The 13,363-nt window shown below is 45.3% G+C and overlaps 1 protein-coding gene across 1 annotated transcript in view; it reads left to right on the top strand.

Moving 5' to 3' along the window:
- Window positions 1-13,363, top strand: part of LOC133024636 (kelch-like protein 29) — a 152,577-nt gene that overhangs the window by 36,359 nt on the left and 102,855 nt on the right. Inside the window, exons 2-3 of the mRNA XM_061091797.1 lie at window positions 1,215-1,362; window positions 4,601-5,113. Of these exons, the coding sequence (XP_060947780.1) occupies window positions 1,215-1,362; window positions 4,601-5,113 (661 nt within the window). The remainder of the gene's footprint in view (window positions 1-1,214; window positions 1,363-4,600; window positions 5,114-13,363) is intronic.

A 13,363-nucleotide genomic window follows, 5' to 3' on the forward strand; every position in this document is an offset into this window, starting at 1 on the left:
GATTTTGGTGGGCAAAGGTCACAGTGACTTTATATAAAACCTGAAAAAAATGTTGTGTAAAGAGCTTCACTTGTTGTTGGAGGCAGAAAACTGTGGTGCTGTATTTCTGGTTTCTCCAGAAATGGCTTTGATCCAATTTGCAAAGCTGCACATCAATTCACTGTGATGTGAATAGTTTGGATCGCCGTTTTGTTGTCATGCAGTGAGCTCCCAGTCTGTTGGGGTCTGGTGGCGATGCTGTTGGAATGCATGATGGCGTGCTTGATGAAGTGGATGGCGGGTCAGCGAGGATAATGGAATTGAAGGGATGGAGGGATCAGCCAGGAGGACGCAGGAGGGGCCCGGTGACCAGGTCTTTTCTATTAACTCTGGGGGGCGGCTGGGGTGAGCAGGGGGAATCAGGCTTGGCTCTGCCCTCGCTCCTGCCTGGTTGTTAGGCCCAGCTTCCAAGCTGCAGATAGGGAGAGCAAATATTGCTCAGGGGTCCAGTGGTGATTAACCCTGTGTTTTCATCAGCCTGGGCTTGCCCGATAACATTTCTTACTCCCCTACCAGAGCAGAAATATTAGAGATATGGCTCCAAAGAAAGGCTTAGAGAACTCTCATTTTGGTTTGGTGAAGTTGAAAGGAATTTGCCACTCTGTAAAAATAAACAATATATATTTATTGTCACCTAGCCGTAGCTTTTTATTTTCTGTTAGAAATTACCCTTTTCCCTGCAAAAAAAAGGTGTTTTTTTCTGTTTACTCTATTTGCTGCATTTGTGATCAGAATTACTCCTCTCCCTTAAATGAACACAATGTTTAATTCATTGCAAAAATTAAGTTTAAATTGATTCCACGCTAGAAAGTCAATTGTTATTACTTTCTAAAAAGAGAAATATTGGTCTTTCTCCACAGACTCTTGAGGCCGTAAACACGATTCTCCCCCCCCTGCTTCCCATTATATATAGGCTGTAATCAGCACTCAGTCACTCAGTGCTGATTATACGCCATGCTCCATCATTCTCACTTCAATACCTTTAAGAACAATTCAGAGGGCTGGGATTTTCTGCGTTGTTTTCATTCAATCTAATGAATTAACTATTGTACTTAAACCATAGTTCTTGATGACATTGATTTTAGGGTTATTTACAAAGAAGGTGCATATTTAGGTGTTTGTTCTTTCCCCTCATATAATTCTCTAATAAGTGATTTTCTGTTCCCGCTGTGCAGGTCTCTGGTTTGTCACCCGGTGATAACCAGACCCCAGGACTGCTGCTGGCTCCGGGGGTGAGGTGGGGACAGACGCCCATCAACCAGCTCACACCGTGGGACACCGATGAGCCCCCTGCCAAGCAACATCGAGACAGCGAGCCCACCGGTAATGAATCTCACACACTCACACGCACACGCACAAGCACACATAAACACAAGCATGTATAAGTACTGACAGACACCTTCACACACACACTGGTTCCACAGGATGGGAGCTTAAGGGGATATAAGTTTTGCATCATCTGTATGCCTGCACACGGCAGATTTAACCCTGTACGTGGAGCACTCACTTTCACACACATGCTCACCCGAGACCGCTCTGGCCATCTACGCTAGCCTCCAATGCTAATGAGGCAACTTGACTGCCTTGCCCTACATAAAATACATGCTTGCCTTCACGACATGCATACTTTACATATGCAATCATGCATAATGCACGTACACAAGCGCCATCTTTACATACAGCAGAGTAGTTATACATATAATTATAGAAGCATCACAGTTATATTAGGAAGTTTAAAAAAACTACTATTTTGTTCCCTCACCAGCCGCACCGCCTCCCACCACCGCCACTCTGCTCTCATTGTATTGTTCTTGTTAATGTTATTGTGTCACTAGCTGAAGCTGATTTAGTCTAAATTAAACCTTTGAAGTGAAACTCTGACAGTCTCCACCAGGTCTAATTTAGACGTCGGCCTTATTCGGTGCAAGCTAACACTAACGAGTTAAGCCAATGTTCGTGTTTTTTACTCAGTTGCTTTCCTTCATTTCCTTTCCCCTGCATCTGCCGCCTGCTCATCACAAATCTGTCTCATTCAAGAATAATGCTGGCGCGAACTTGTTCCAGCGGAAATTCTGGCTCAACAAATCCAGATTGTAGACAGCTGTTACTCTGTGGCAGCAAAGCATCACGCTGAAAAAACACGTTTCAACTCTGCTACTGCCTTTTCAGCTCGCCTCCTAATTATAACGCAGATATCTTACAAAGCCAAGAGAAGCATTTGGAGGCGCTCCTGTGATGGAATGATGCGGTTGTGATAGTGACAATGTGGCGCCCGGTCTTTCTCTCCTGTTGTGCTCCCTCCTGCCGTGTGGCCACAGACCCCCTGCTGTGCATTGAGGGTCGGGCTGAATCGGCCTTGACAATCCTGAGACCTTATATTGTGTAATTGAGCGAGACTGCGCTCCAAGCTCACCCCCCCTCCCACTGCCGCAGCTCCTACACACACACACACACCAAAGCATGGATTGAGGTGCGAGCAGAGTGAGATGTCACCGACCCGGCACGCTGTCGCATATGACACTCAAATCCGAGCATAGTGTTGCATATTGATTTGCGTGTGTGCGCTTTTCCGAACTGTCACTGGCGTTTGCAACGAAGCCAGCTTCCCTTCCACACTTCACTGAGCTGTGTTGCCAGAAAGTTCTCTGCCAACTGTGCCAGAATTAATCAACGATTTCTTTCAACGGAAACTTCAGTGTTCTGTCGGTGGCAGAAAGTTTGACTTTGGGAAATAAGTTTTGTTTCTACTTTGGTCGCCTTGTACGAAAATAGTTTGGTTCCATGTTTTGGGTTAAAGTCAATTGGGGAGTAAAAACATATAAAACGTTGAGCTTTTTATAGGCAAACTTGCAACTTTAAGAAACCATGTTAATTCTTAGATCCGAGGCGATATTCAAAAACATGTACTTTATTTTGTTGACTTCGCAGGTGAATCCTATACATGTCGGCCATTGCTGCGTCATCTTAATGAAATGTCTCTCTAATTACTTTCCTCTGGTAAAAGATGTAGGAAATGTTGAAGGACAAGAACATTGAACTGGAGGACACATAGAATGTGTATGTAATAATTTCTATTGAATGCCATCGCTGAGGTAAAACCTTGAATGATTATGTGATATTAATATATTATATGAGCCCATTTGATTCTAGCACTTTTTATCAAGATGAGCTACAAAAGAGAGCAAGTGAAATGCTGTGTTGGTGCCCATTAGCTCAATGACATGTGAATAGTAAACTGAATTGGCCTCTCCTCTCGAGGCTCCTGATCCCACCCTCTCCTCTCCTCTCTCTTTCTTTTCTTCTGTCGCTCTTTATTCGCTCTCTCCCTCTCCGTCCCTCTCACTATTGTACTAGCAAGGCTGGTATTATGAATAACGTGGGCTTATTTCTTTTTTTTCTTACTTAGCTTTTTGCATGCTTTGATTTAGCCTTTGGCCCGTTGGCAGAGTGATGGGCTATTTTTGGAGCTTGGACTATGGCAGGAGGAGCAGAGGGAGATGGGGGTGTGAGCAAATCAGGGAGGGAGGGAGGGAGGGAGGGGGGGAGGGAGACGGCGCTCAGGTCCAATATGGCCACGTCTTCTAAGCACAGCCTCAGCATCCAACGCCTCAGGGTAGGGAAATGATTGGCTCAGAGTGTCTGGGTAAACACAGGCTCCAACGTAGATATTAGTGCAGACTGCCACATGCACTGAGCAAGTTTACTTTCGGAAGAGCATTTTTGTTCATCCAGCGGAAAAACAAATAGTTCAATCTTATTATGGTGTTGATCTTGTGTGCAGATCTTTACATTGCTTGAATCTTCATGTTTTTGTCACGAGTCATAAACAAACTCTGACCGAAGCAGATCAGCTTTGTGGTGCATTGTGGTGTGGAGTGGTGCAATCTTCAACTGTGGTTTTCTTCCTCTTTTTTAATCATCTGATTCCAGATTTTGAATCAGAACCCTGCACTTGTTTACTAAAATATTAGGGAACTAATTACCTAAACCTTCTCATTGCTTTACCTGCCTACCTACCTACCGTCGTGCTAACTGTCTTTGAACACGTCTTCTTCTTACAACAGTCCTCAGCAACTGGTGCAAAAATGATTGGTTCCGCCAGATCATTTTGATTATTTTGTATTCACCGTATCAGACTCAAACAGACATTCATTCAATCCAATTACAACATTTGTTTTTTTTTAGCTGCAATGCTTGAATAACAGAGCTTTGGTATTGCTTAACAGATCTCTGACACATCTGAATTGCAATGTATGAAATATAACAAAACTTCAGTTACAAAATTAAACAATAATAATGAAATTCAGTTTCACTTCATGAAAAACAATGAATCATTGCAGACAACGTCCAGCACACACACAATAATAAGGGACTCACTAATGACAAGGAATAATTCTAAACCGGCTCAGGAACATTAACACTGGAAAAAATAAAATAACCCATTTCAAGATTGCCATTTTATGTCCTCTGAAATGGATTTTTGGAATGGGCACTGAACTCCTGGTTAAAAAGTTTGGTAAAATATAGATTATTTTCTATTCTTTGCCTGTTTGTCCATCAGGTCCCGGGTCCTGGGCTGCACCGGTTGCCGCGGTGAGCCAGCCCAGCCTCCTGCCCCACTCCTACGCCCTCCCTCATCCGCCGTCCTTCAACCACAGTGTGACCGCGCAGTCGCCGATCATAGGAGTAACCGCATCCATGCAGACGCCAATGCCCCCGCAACACCCGCTCATGACCGCCCACTTCCAGCTGACGCCGCATTCCACACAGCAGCCGCCCTCCATGGTCCTGAGCATGCCTCCGTACCACTCGGCTCTGCCCACCATGGCACCGTCCATCCTCGCTGCCCAGGCCAACCACGTGGTTCACCCGTGCCCTCACAGCGTAATGGGCAACGGCCACCTAACCTCTCACCTCATCCAGCCCCCCGCCCTGCCGATGACCAATGGACAGGCAGCAGCGGCGCTGGCCCAAAACACAGCTGCAGACAATCAGGACGCTCCCAACGGGCTGCAAATGCTGCGGACGGTCGGGAGGGGGAAGTACGAGTTCAGCGACCCGGGACATCCCAAAGGTAAGCGCAGCCAGCCTCAGCGGACGCTTCCAGCACAGGAGGCTTTCATAATTTTTTTTTTAGAATCGCTCTCCTCCAGATACAGAACCTGTCATGCCAAACTTTCAGAGGCTAAATCAAAGCAGATCTGTTCTGCAATCTGAGCTCAGAAGTGAATCCAAGCCGGGGTAGGTGTCAGGTATTAAATCAATGTAGTCTTAGCTCTCTCCTCCTCGTGACCTCCCCTTATGTGAGGCCTTGCTGGAATGAAATACATAGGCCTCTGCCCTCTGCCTGTATACCAGAGCAGCTTCGATGCCAACAGTCGTAAACAAGGCCACAGACACTCAAAGCAACGGGTTGTTAAAACACAACTTGCAACCAGAGCTAATTCACTTCAGCTCCTCCAAGGTCAGAGAGTAGAGAAGTTCACCTGCTGCGGCACGGAGACATGTGCAGGGACCTGTGGATCCCAACACGTCTTAAATTGACTTTTTGATATTCAAGGTCTTAAAATATTTGGAAAGGTAGGGGGTGGCATTAAATCTGATCTGGGTATTTTATATTCCACATCAATGACCATCTCTGCCACATCCAATACCTAGGTGATTGTGACGGCAGTAGGCTGTGTGGCTGTGATCTGCATTTAAAACTACACCAAGGACGTGATTATCCAGATTTTGATATCACTGGCACTGGCCCTCGATAAAGTTTTGAAGACATTCAGTTTGTCGCTGCTATTGATTTGCTATTGGTTTAGCTGTACGGACTAAGGATGACTAGGAAAAGCCTTCAGGCATAGCTACCAGTCATCAGGCAGCTTTCAGCACATTCTCTCCGTCCACCACGTTGATTTATGAGAGAGGCGGGGGCGTGTGCGTGTGTGTTAATTGGAACCTTATTTCAGGTTTCGTGTGGTGAGCAAAATTTCGCGGGTAATTTTAGGAGCAGCTGCAGAGGCTAGAAAGAAATATGCGAAGCCTTTGTAACGACCTGGTTTTCTGCTTTAATTCACCATAAGATGCAATCTGATCTCTTAAGTCACAAACTTATTGTAGACAAACCTAATGTGCTTCATGTGGTAGCACAGAAAACAGTAATGATCATTTGTGTCTCTTCTAAATACCCATAAAAGTGGAAGGGAAATGTGGTCATATGCTTGGAAGGACACTCAAGTGTTATAGATATATACACGAAAAAGGGAAATAAGTCTTTGCTGCAGCTGACAGCAGTGTGTACCACATGGTTACATTTGCTGAGAAAATGTATATCCGCATTAATTTTGCAATGAATGATTGCTTTAAAACGCAACATTTACCATGAATTCACTAGATCTTGAAAGAATATTACATTTTCTTTGTTTAGGTTTGAAAAGTGTCTTTAAAGTCTTACAATTTGAGTTACAAAAAGTGTTCTTGGACTTCTACAAACCTGCAGTATCGCCTATAGTGGATTCTTTAAGAAGAAGTACATGTCGTCCTGGTTTCAAACTGCTGCACAAAGGCAGCATCTTATATCGCCGCTGCTCTGAAATTGCTTGGAAGTGTGTCAGGTTTATCTTTTCCTGCTCGTAGTTTCGAGGCTCACGAGGCCTACACTAAACACAAGAGAGGAAGAGCTTTCAGTCCCTGCCCTCACATCTCTCAGGGAATCGTTTGAAGCCTTGTTGACTCGCACCGTGTTTGTGAAGGTGCTCCGCCGCTCCGGCTTCACGCCCGCGAGTCTGCGAGCCGTAAATTGGTGTTTGGTTTAACCTTGGAGTTTATGGCGCAGGGCGCGGGAAACAGATGCTCGCAATCCCCCGACCAATTTTCGCATTTAATGAAGCTTTTAATTTAGGTTTAGATTGTTTTCTTTTTCCCGACTCATTTTGATCAATAAAATGTGTGCAAATGAACTTGTAGATTGCAGAAAAGCAATTATTTTGGGTGGGCTGCCGGAGATATATTGAAATCAGGTAGAATTGGAAACGGATAATTAGTCGAGCTTGTCGGCTCGGTCTGGCCTCCGTCAAGCGAGAGCTAGAATAGACTGTCGTGATCCATTAACCATCTACATGTCAAAATCTGTTGACCTTCATCTCACAAGCCGAGGAATCTGGAGTTTAATTTTAATTACAGTATTTATAAAGACCAATTTGAAAGGGAAGGAAACAGGATGCAGGGTTATAAAAGTAATTCATATGAAGATGAATTTATTACATTCAGTTTGTATGGTTACATTTTGTCAGCTGCTGTATTTCAAAGGCAGGAGGGAAAACATCCCCGTGTCAGTTTCTAGACATCATCCATACTTGAAACCTGGTGCAGCCTTCTATGAAGGTCAAACTGCAAATGGAGGCACTTGAATCCCAAATCTCCTGCACTATTTTTTATCCACCGCTGTTTACCAGTGCATCAACGTTTGTAAGCATGCCATTGGGGCAATAACGCAAGGACAGTGGCAATAGGAAAAAAAGTCGAGCGCTATGAAAATTCGCAGCCATGACGTCTTTCCAGCAGACCTGCCTGCTGACAGGAATACTTAACTTTGCCGCCGTAATAACAACAATGTCACCCTGCATGCCCTTCCCCTCAGCCTCAGCTCACTGCTGTTGTTCTGTCTCTGCGTTGGTATCTCTCTGATTATCTCTGTCTGCTGCTTCCTGTCTCTCTCCTTCCTTTCCTTCTGCCTTATCGCCCACTCCAAGAAGTCACGAATCCCAAGCTCCCACAGGTCTTATGCATTCTGTTTCAAATCAATTAACGCTGCATATCTCTGTGGCGATGGGCGCCTACTGTTCTGCTTCACCGGCATAGTGGTAAAATATGGAGGGTGGAACCTCCCGCGACCTGCATTCTGGCTCGCTTCTGTAACAATGATCTTGCAATTTTTTGCGCATACTTTTCAAAAAAGAAGAGACCGAAACATAGGTGACAGGAGAAGAAAAGTGAAAAGATGGGAAAGCATCTGCAGGTTAGAGGTCGGTGTTTCTGCAGTCCTCTAATGACTGATGTGAGGTTGGCAAATCTGATCCCAGGGCAGTGATTGCGGGCTACGCTCATGTCGGATATAAAAGTCTAGGACACACACCAACTGGTCACAGGATTTTATTTCAGTAACTTGTTATAAAATTGCTCATTGTCCAGCGCATCACACACAAGACTCCTGCATGGGTCCATTTTGGTTAAATACCTGCAACCGGCACACCTGCCAAGATCCATCCCGGACCCGACCCATTGCCCGTAATTATCACCAAGTCAAATCTGGACCCGCCCAGACCAGTTAACATACAAACACACATGATACAAACACATATGTCACTCACTTTAAATGGGTTATGGCCTCCCTGTCCTCTCGTTGTGGTGGTTGAGTTGTGTTCTCGGAAAATATCCTGAATTGCCTTTGCCGCAGCTGTCAATGTTTTTGCCTGCGGGTGTTTAGTTCACTTTGACCTGTGGATTTATATTAAAAAATAAATGGAATAAATGAGGTAGTCACTGTCCGACAGGTGGGACTTTGCTTGAATAGCTGATGAATTATTATCCTGCAATAGATCTAGCAAATGCTCTGGCCCAAATCCACGCATTATTTAACGTGACAATGCCCATTGTGCCTGTGGTTGTTTTCACACCATGAGACTGCACAGTAATACTTTCTAGTGACGGTCAAAACCTGGTCAAGCGTCTCACGCCGGGGGGGTTTCAGCAGTGATTATTTGACGAGCAGTTTAAACACCAACACCGCTACTTGGATGATTGTGTTGCCGAATGAACAAAAGTTTGAGCCGGCAGCCACGACTCTCATAAGCACTGATGTGCAATGGAGGTTTTTGGCACTTTTTTTTTTTTTTGATGGCAAAGGCCTGGATCTTGGAGTAGCTGACAGAGCTCTTCCTCCCTTAATCCAGCTGCACAACAGACCGCTGTGCGTGTGTGCGCACAACTTCTTGGGTGTGACTGCATGGATGTTTGGTCAGATGTCAGCTCCACAGCCTCAGAGCCAAGCACCACAGTGACAGAAATCACACTCCGTGTTTGATTTGGCTTTCCCTTCAAAGGGAGCAATTTGTCTTCGCTCTGCATCAGTGGGCACATCAACAACTGTGTGCTCCTCGGTCTGCGTGGCTGTGTGTATTTGTCATATTCGCCTGTGCTTGTGTTTACTGTGTATGGTGTGTTTGTGTACGTCTTCTCACATGCCATATGTTTGTGTGGCCATGTGTGAGGATTCCCGCAGAGCAGCTTGAAGGCAGCTTTAACCTCATCACCTACTGTGATATGTCAGTCACTGAGCTGTGATCTGCCTACCTAGTTTCTCCATCCACAGCAGGGCTTTTTCCTAATACCTGCCTGTCAAAGTGCACACATCAAACTGCTGCCATCTTGCCATCTTGTTAATTTCCCTCACACCACCTGCTCTCCAGTACATTTTGTCTTCATCTTCTCTTTATTTCCCTCAACCTCGGTTCTTATCATAATAACAGTATTTTACCAAGCTACCGATCGTTAAGCCCCTTTTTCCACTGGTCAAAAAACCCACTAACATCCATTAGCATCTGGCTTTAGTCTGCAACGGGAATGGATTCAATCGACATTCATTCCCGCGTAGACGCAGGTTTTTCATCAGCTCTGATCGGCACTGATGGAAACGTGACACCCCGGTGAATTCGCTAATTTGGCAAGACGGCGAGATGAGGGAGCTCCTTTGTTTCCAGGACATTTATGACGTCAAACATGATAAACTGGGGGAAAAGAACTGCAAGACACAGTCCTCTATTTGCAATGGGAAATGAGTCAATCACCTTCTCTTAGCATGTTTAAAAAACCTGCCTGTATCTGCTGCTTTTGGTTCGGGAGAGGCATTAAATAATCTATCCACATTTGTCACTCCATCCGCAGCTATGACAACTGTCAGCCACTGTTTTGTGAGATGTGGGAGGTCTGGCGTTGTTGTGAAAGACGCACAAGGGGAAAAAAAGAAAACAAAAGAACAGGAGGAGGCGAGAGTAGAGGAGAGTGTGAACATCAGAGAGAGGGAGATGCTGAGAGCTGATTCGCTGTGTGTCTATTGACCAAGTCATTAAAATCGATGGCTGTCCTGATGAATATCTGCCGGGGGAAGCTAGTGCCGAGCTCAGCAGGGACGGACTCACTCGCTGCAAAATGTGATTGAGCACCATTTAAAGGCAACTCATGAGAAAAACATATTAGTAGTCAAAAGGAAGCTATGATTCCAACACATGCAAGACTGGTTTCCCATGTTTTACCGCTGTTAAACCATGCCAGCCACTCAAATGATGTTTTTGATATTGTGTTCCCGGCATCGTTTTTTCCCCTTCTTCTTGTAAATGCCTAAAAATAAGCAGCTGCTGAAATACAGTCACTGCAAGGGTTGGATGATTTAGCTGAGAATGTAGTTTCAGATGTGTTAGGCCACCTGCTGCAGCACGGACCATGTGGCTCCTTCGCCCTCTTTTCTTATGTCAAACATCATTTTAATGCTTCCCTCCTCCTCACTGCCCTTTACCAGCTCCTCTCTCTCCCACACACACACACACACACACACACACACACACACACACACACACACACACACACACACACACATGCATGTGTAAGCACAGACACAGGGACGCGCTCACGCCAGTGCTAGAGGGGGACACACTGGTCGCACTCCTCCACCATCGCACACATTGAGCAGCACCCAGCAGCACCCAGCGCCACCCTGCTCTGCCCAGGAAGTTCATCTTCCAGTCAGCTCACATCAGCCATCATCTGGGGACCGAGCCGCTCCTGAGCTGCTAGTGAATGCAATTAAGATGCCTGGCCGAGTTAAGATCAGTGTTTTTATTTAGCGGTCCGGCGAGACGGGACTGGACTCGGTGCACCCAACGCCGGCTCAGCTTTCCTCCGCTGTAACCGCTTCATCTGCCTCATCTTCCCTATTTAAACTTCAACTTCAATTATGCATTCATTTTTGTTTACTTTCGGACAGAGCATATTGGCTCTGTGGAAACACCGTCCACCGGCGTGTTGGTTCTTGAGCCGTTACTGCTGCAATATTGCAGCTAAGTGAGGAAATTATAGATCACCAAATTAGTACGATAGTGACTGTTTACAAGGCCACACTGTGTGTGCTGGTGTTGTTTAATTAAAGGAGATAACGGACCTGTTTTGTCAAGACTTAGGGTCTTAGCACACAAGTTCTGTATTTTCCGTAAGAGTTTTTTAATCCATCATCCAGTTAAAATTGTCACACGCAGACACCTTGAACTCAGAGTTGGACGTGTGTCTATTCGCTCTGAGACTTCACAGTAGCAGATACGAGTCGTGAGGATGACTTTGTGGTCGTCTCGCTTATTGAAGAAAGGAAAAGTAAACATTGGTTCGATCCAATCTTGAGAAGCCGTCAGGAACAAGGAGAATTTCATCTTCTCGCGCAGGAGCTGCAAATGTATCCTGTCAGCTTCCAAGTCTATTTCAGGACGCCAGTGGTCCAGTTTGATAGGCTTCCGGCACTCAGACGACATATCAAAAAGAAGATTACTAATATCTTTAATCCAGATGATCCCAATCCCACATACAACATTTTTTGCTGACCCAGATTCAGCCCACACTGCCACACTGTCATCCGGCCAACATACTATGTGGTGACTCTATGTCCATTCCTGTTTACCTGATCCACAAGTAATCCATTGCAAGACTGCATGTCAACCAAAGAAGCTATTTGGGCCATATTTAGCATTTACCACATGGGCCGCTTTAGGATCACATCCAGATTACACCTTGCCTAGAGCACTGAATGTTTGCCAAAAAGGGTTCACACTTGTTTTGGGATAATTTGGCCACATTTGCTATTTTACAAGTGGGCCACTTTAGTCTCACATCCATTTTGTGAATGCTAGAAGTGCCACATCATTGGCTGCGCTGACCCATCCCAAACCAAATGCAGCAAATTAAACCCATTGCAAAAGGACAAAGGTTTTGGAGTTTGTGTGTAAACGTGATTGACACAACGTCAGGTCGTATTTATGAGCAAAGACCTTTAATCAAATCTCATCAGCGGTCGTTGTTTTTCATGGTTTTACCTTGTTACATGTTTATGATTTTACTACAAGTGATCGTGACACAGATTGCACATCTCTCACCTCTGGGATATTCCTCTGTTGACTGAAGTAGCTGCCTGCAGTTATCAAGGAGCCTGCAGTGTTATCAATATTATTAGTGGTGCATAAATATTCATTTTGATTCAACCAAAGGAACACACTGTTAGCATGACAGGCTGTTCAAACCAGTTATTAAAAACACAGCCAGTTTGGAATAGCCACACTGAGACCATTAATCATAGCATGCACATTAATTAAACCCTCCCCTTTTTCTTTCTCTCCCTCTTCCCCCGGTCTGCATCTCTCTTTCCACCTTGATAGAGTGCAGACTGCATCCTCCCTGCAATCTTAATTTTTAATATCTGATATGCTGACTCGGATCAGCGTGCACGCAGAATGAGCAGTGGCAAATTAATTAAAGCTGACGCAGTGTTGCGCTATCTTAAAGCTATCTACATCAGGATTAGCTAAAGCAGAACCCGGGTTATTATGATTCCAAAACAGGCTTAACTTGAAATATGAAATGCATGGATTTTCAAGTGTTTTTTTTCTTACTATCTCTCTCTCTCTCTCACAGTGTTCCTTAATTCTAGATAACTTCAGTGGGAGCCGAAAATGGGATTCACGAGCGCCGAGAAGGTTGCAAATTATTAATGAGGCTGAAATTTATTCCAGTCACTGTGGACTCAGTATGCGCAGGTAATTCTCTAAAATGAATACATGCAGTATGACGGCGATATGCTTATGAGCAACCTTGGCGCACGGGTCCATATGGGGCCTACATATCAATGATATTGACTCAAACATCTCGTTTTGGAGGGGCGGGAGTGGTCTGGAGACCGCTGGGCTCGGATGAAGCCCAGCAGCAACCCGACGCCGTCTCTTTAACTTTTGGCGAAAGGAAGGCTTCTATTGAGACGTCTAACTGTTTTCCTAGCACCGCTCGGCCTCTCAGGAGAAAGCGGGGAAAGGGAGAGGGAGGGAAGTAGCAGCAGTGTGTCACAGGAGCGAGGAAAGGAAAGCCGCGTGCCCTCGTTCTTTCTCTTTCCCTCGTTATCGTATTTTAAAGGAGAGGAGCCCCCCCGCCAGGAGCCCCCATACATTACATCCCCCCGCAGTTAATACAGGGACGGTGGATAGCTCATTAAGATTGATCATTCCTCGTCCACCTCCGCCGTGCCGAA

This window comes from Limanda limanda, chromosome 18, assembly GCF_963576545.1.
Source record: "Limanda limanda chromosome 18, fLimLim1.1, whole genome shotgun sequence".
Classification (NCBI taxonomy): Eukaryota; Metazoa; Chordata; class Actinopteri; order Pleuronectiformes; family Pleuronectidae; genus Limanda; species Limanda limanda.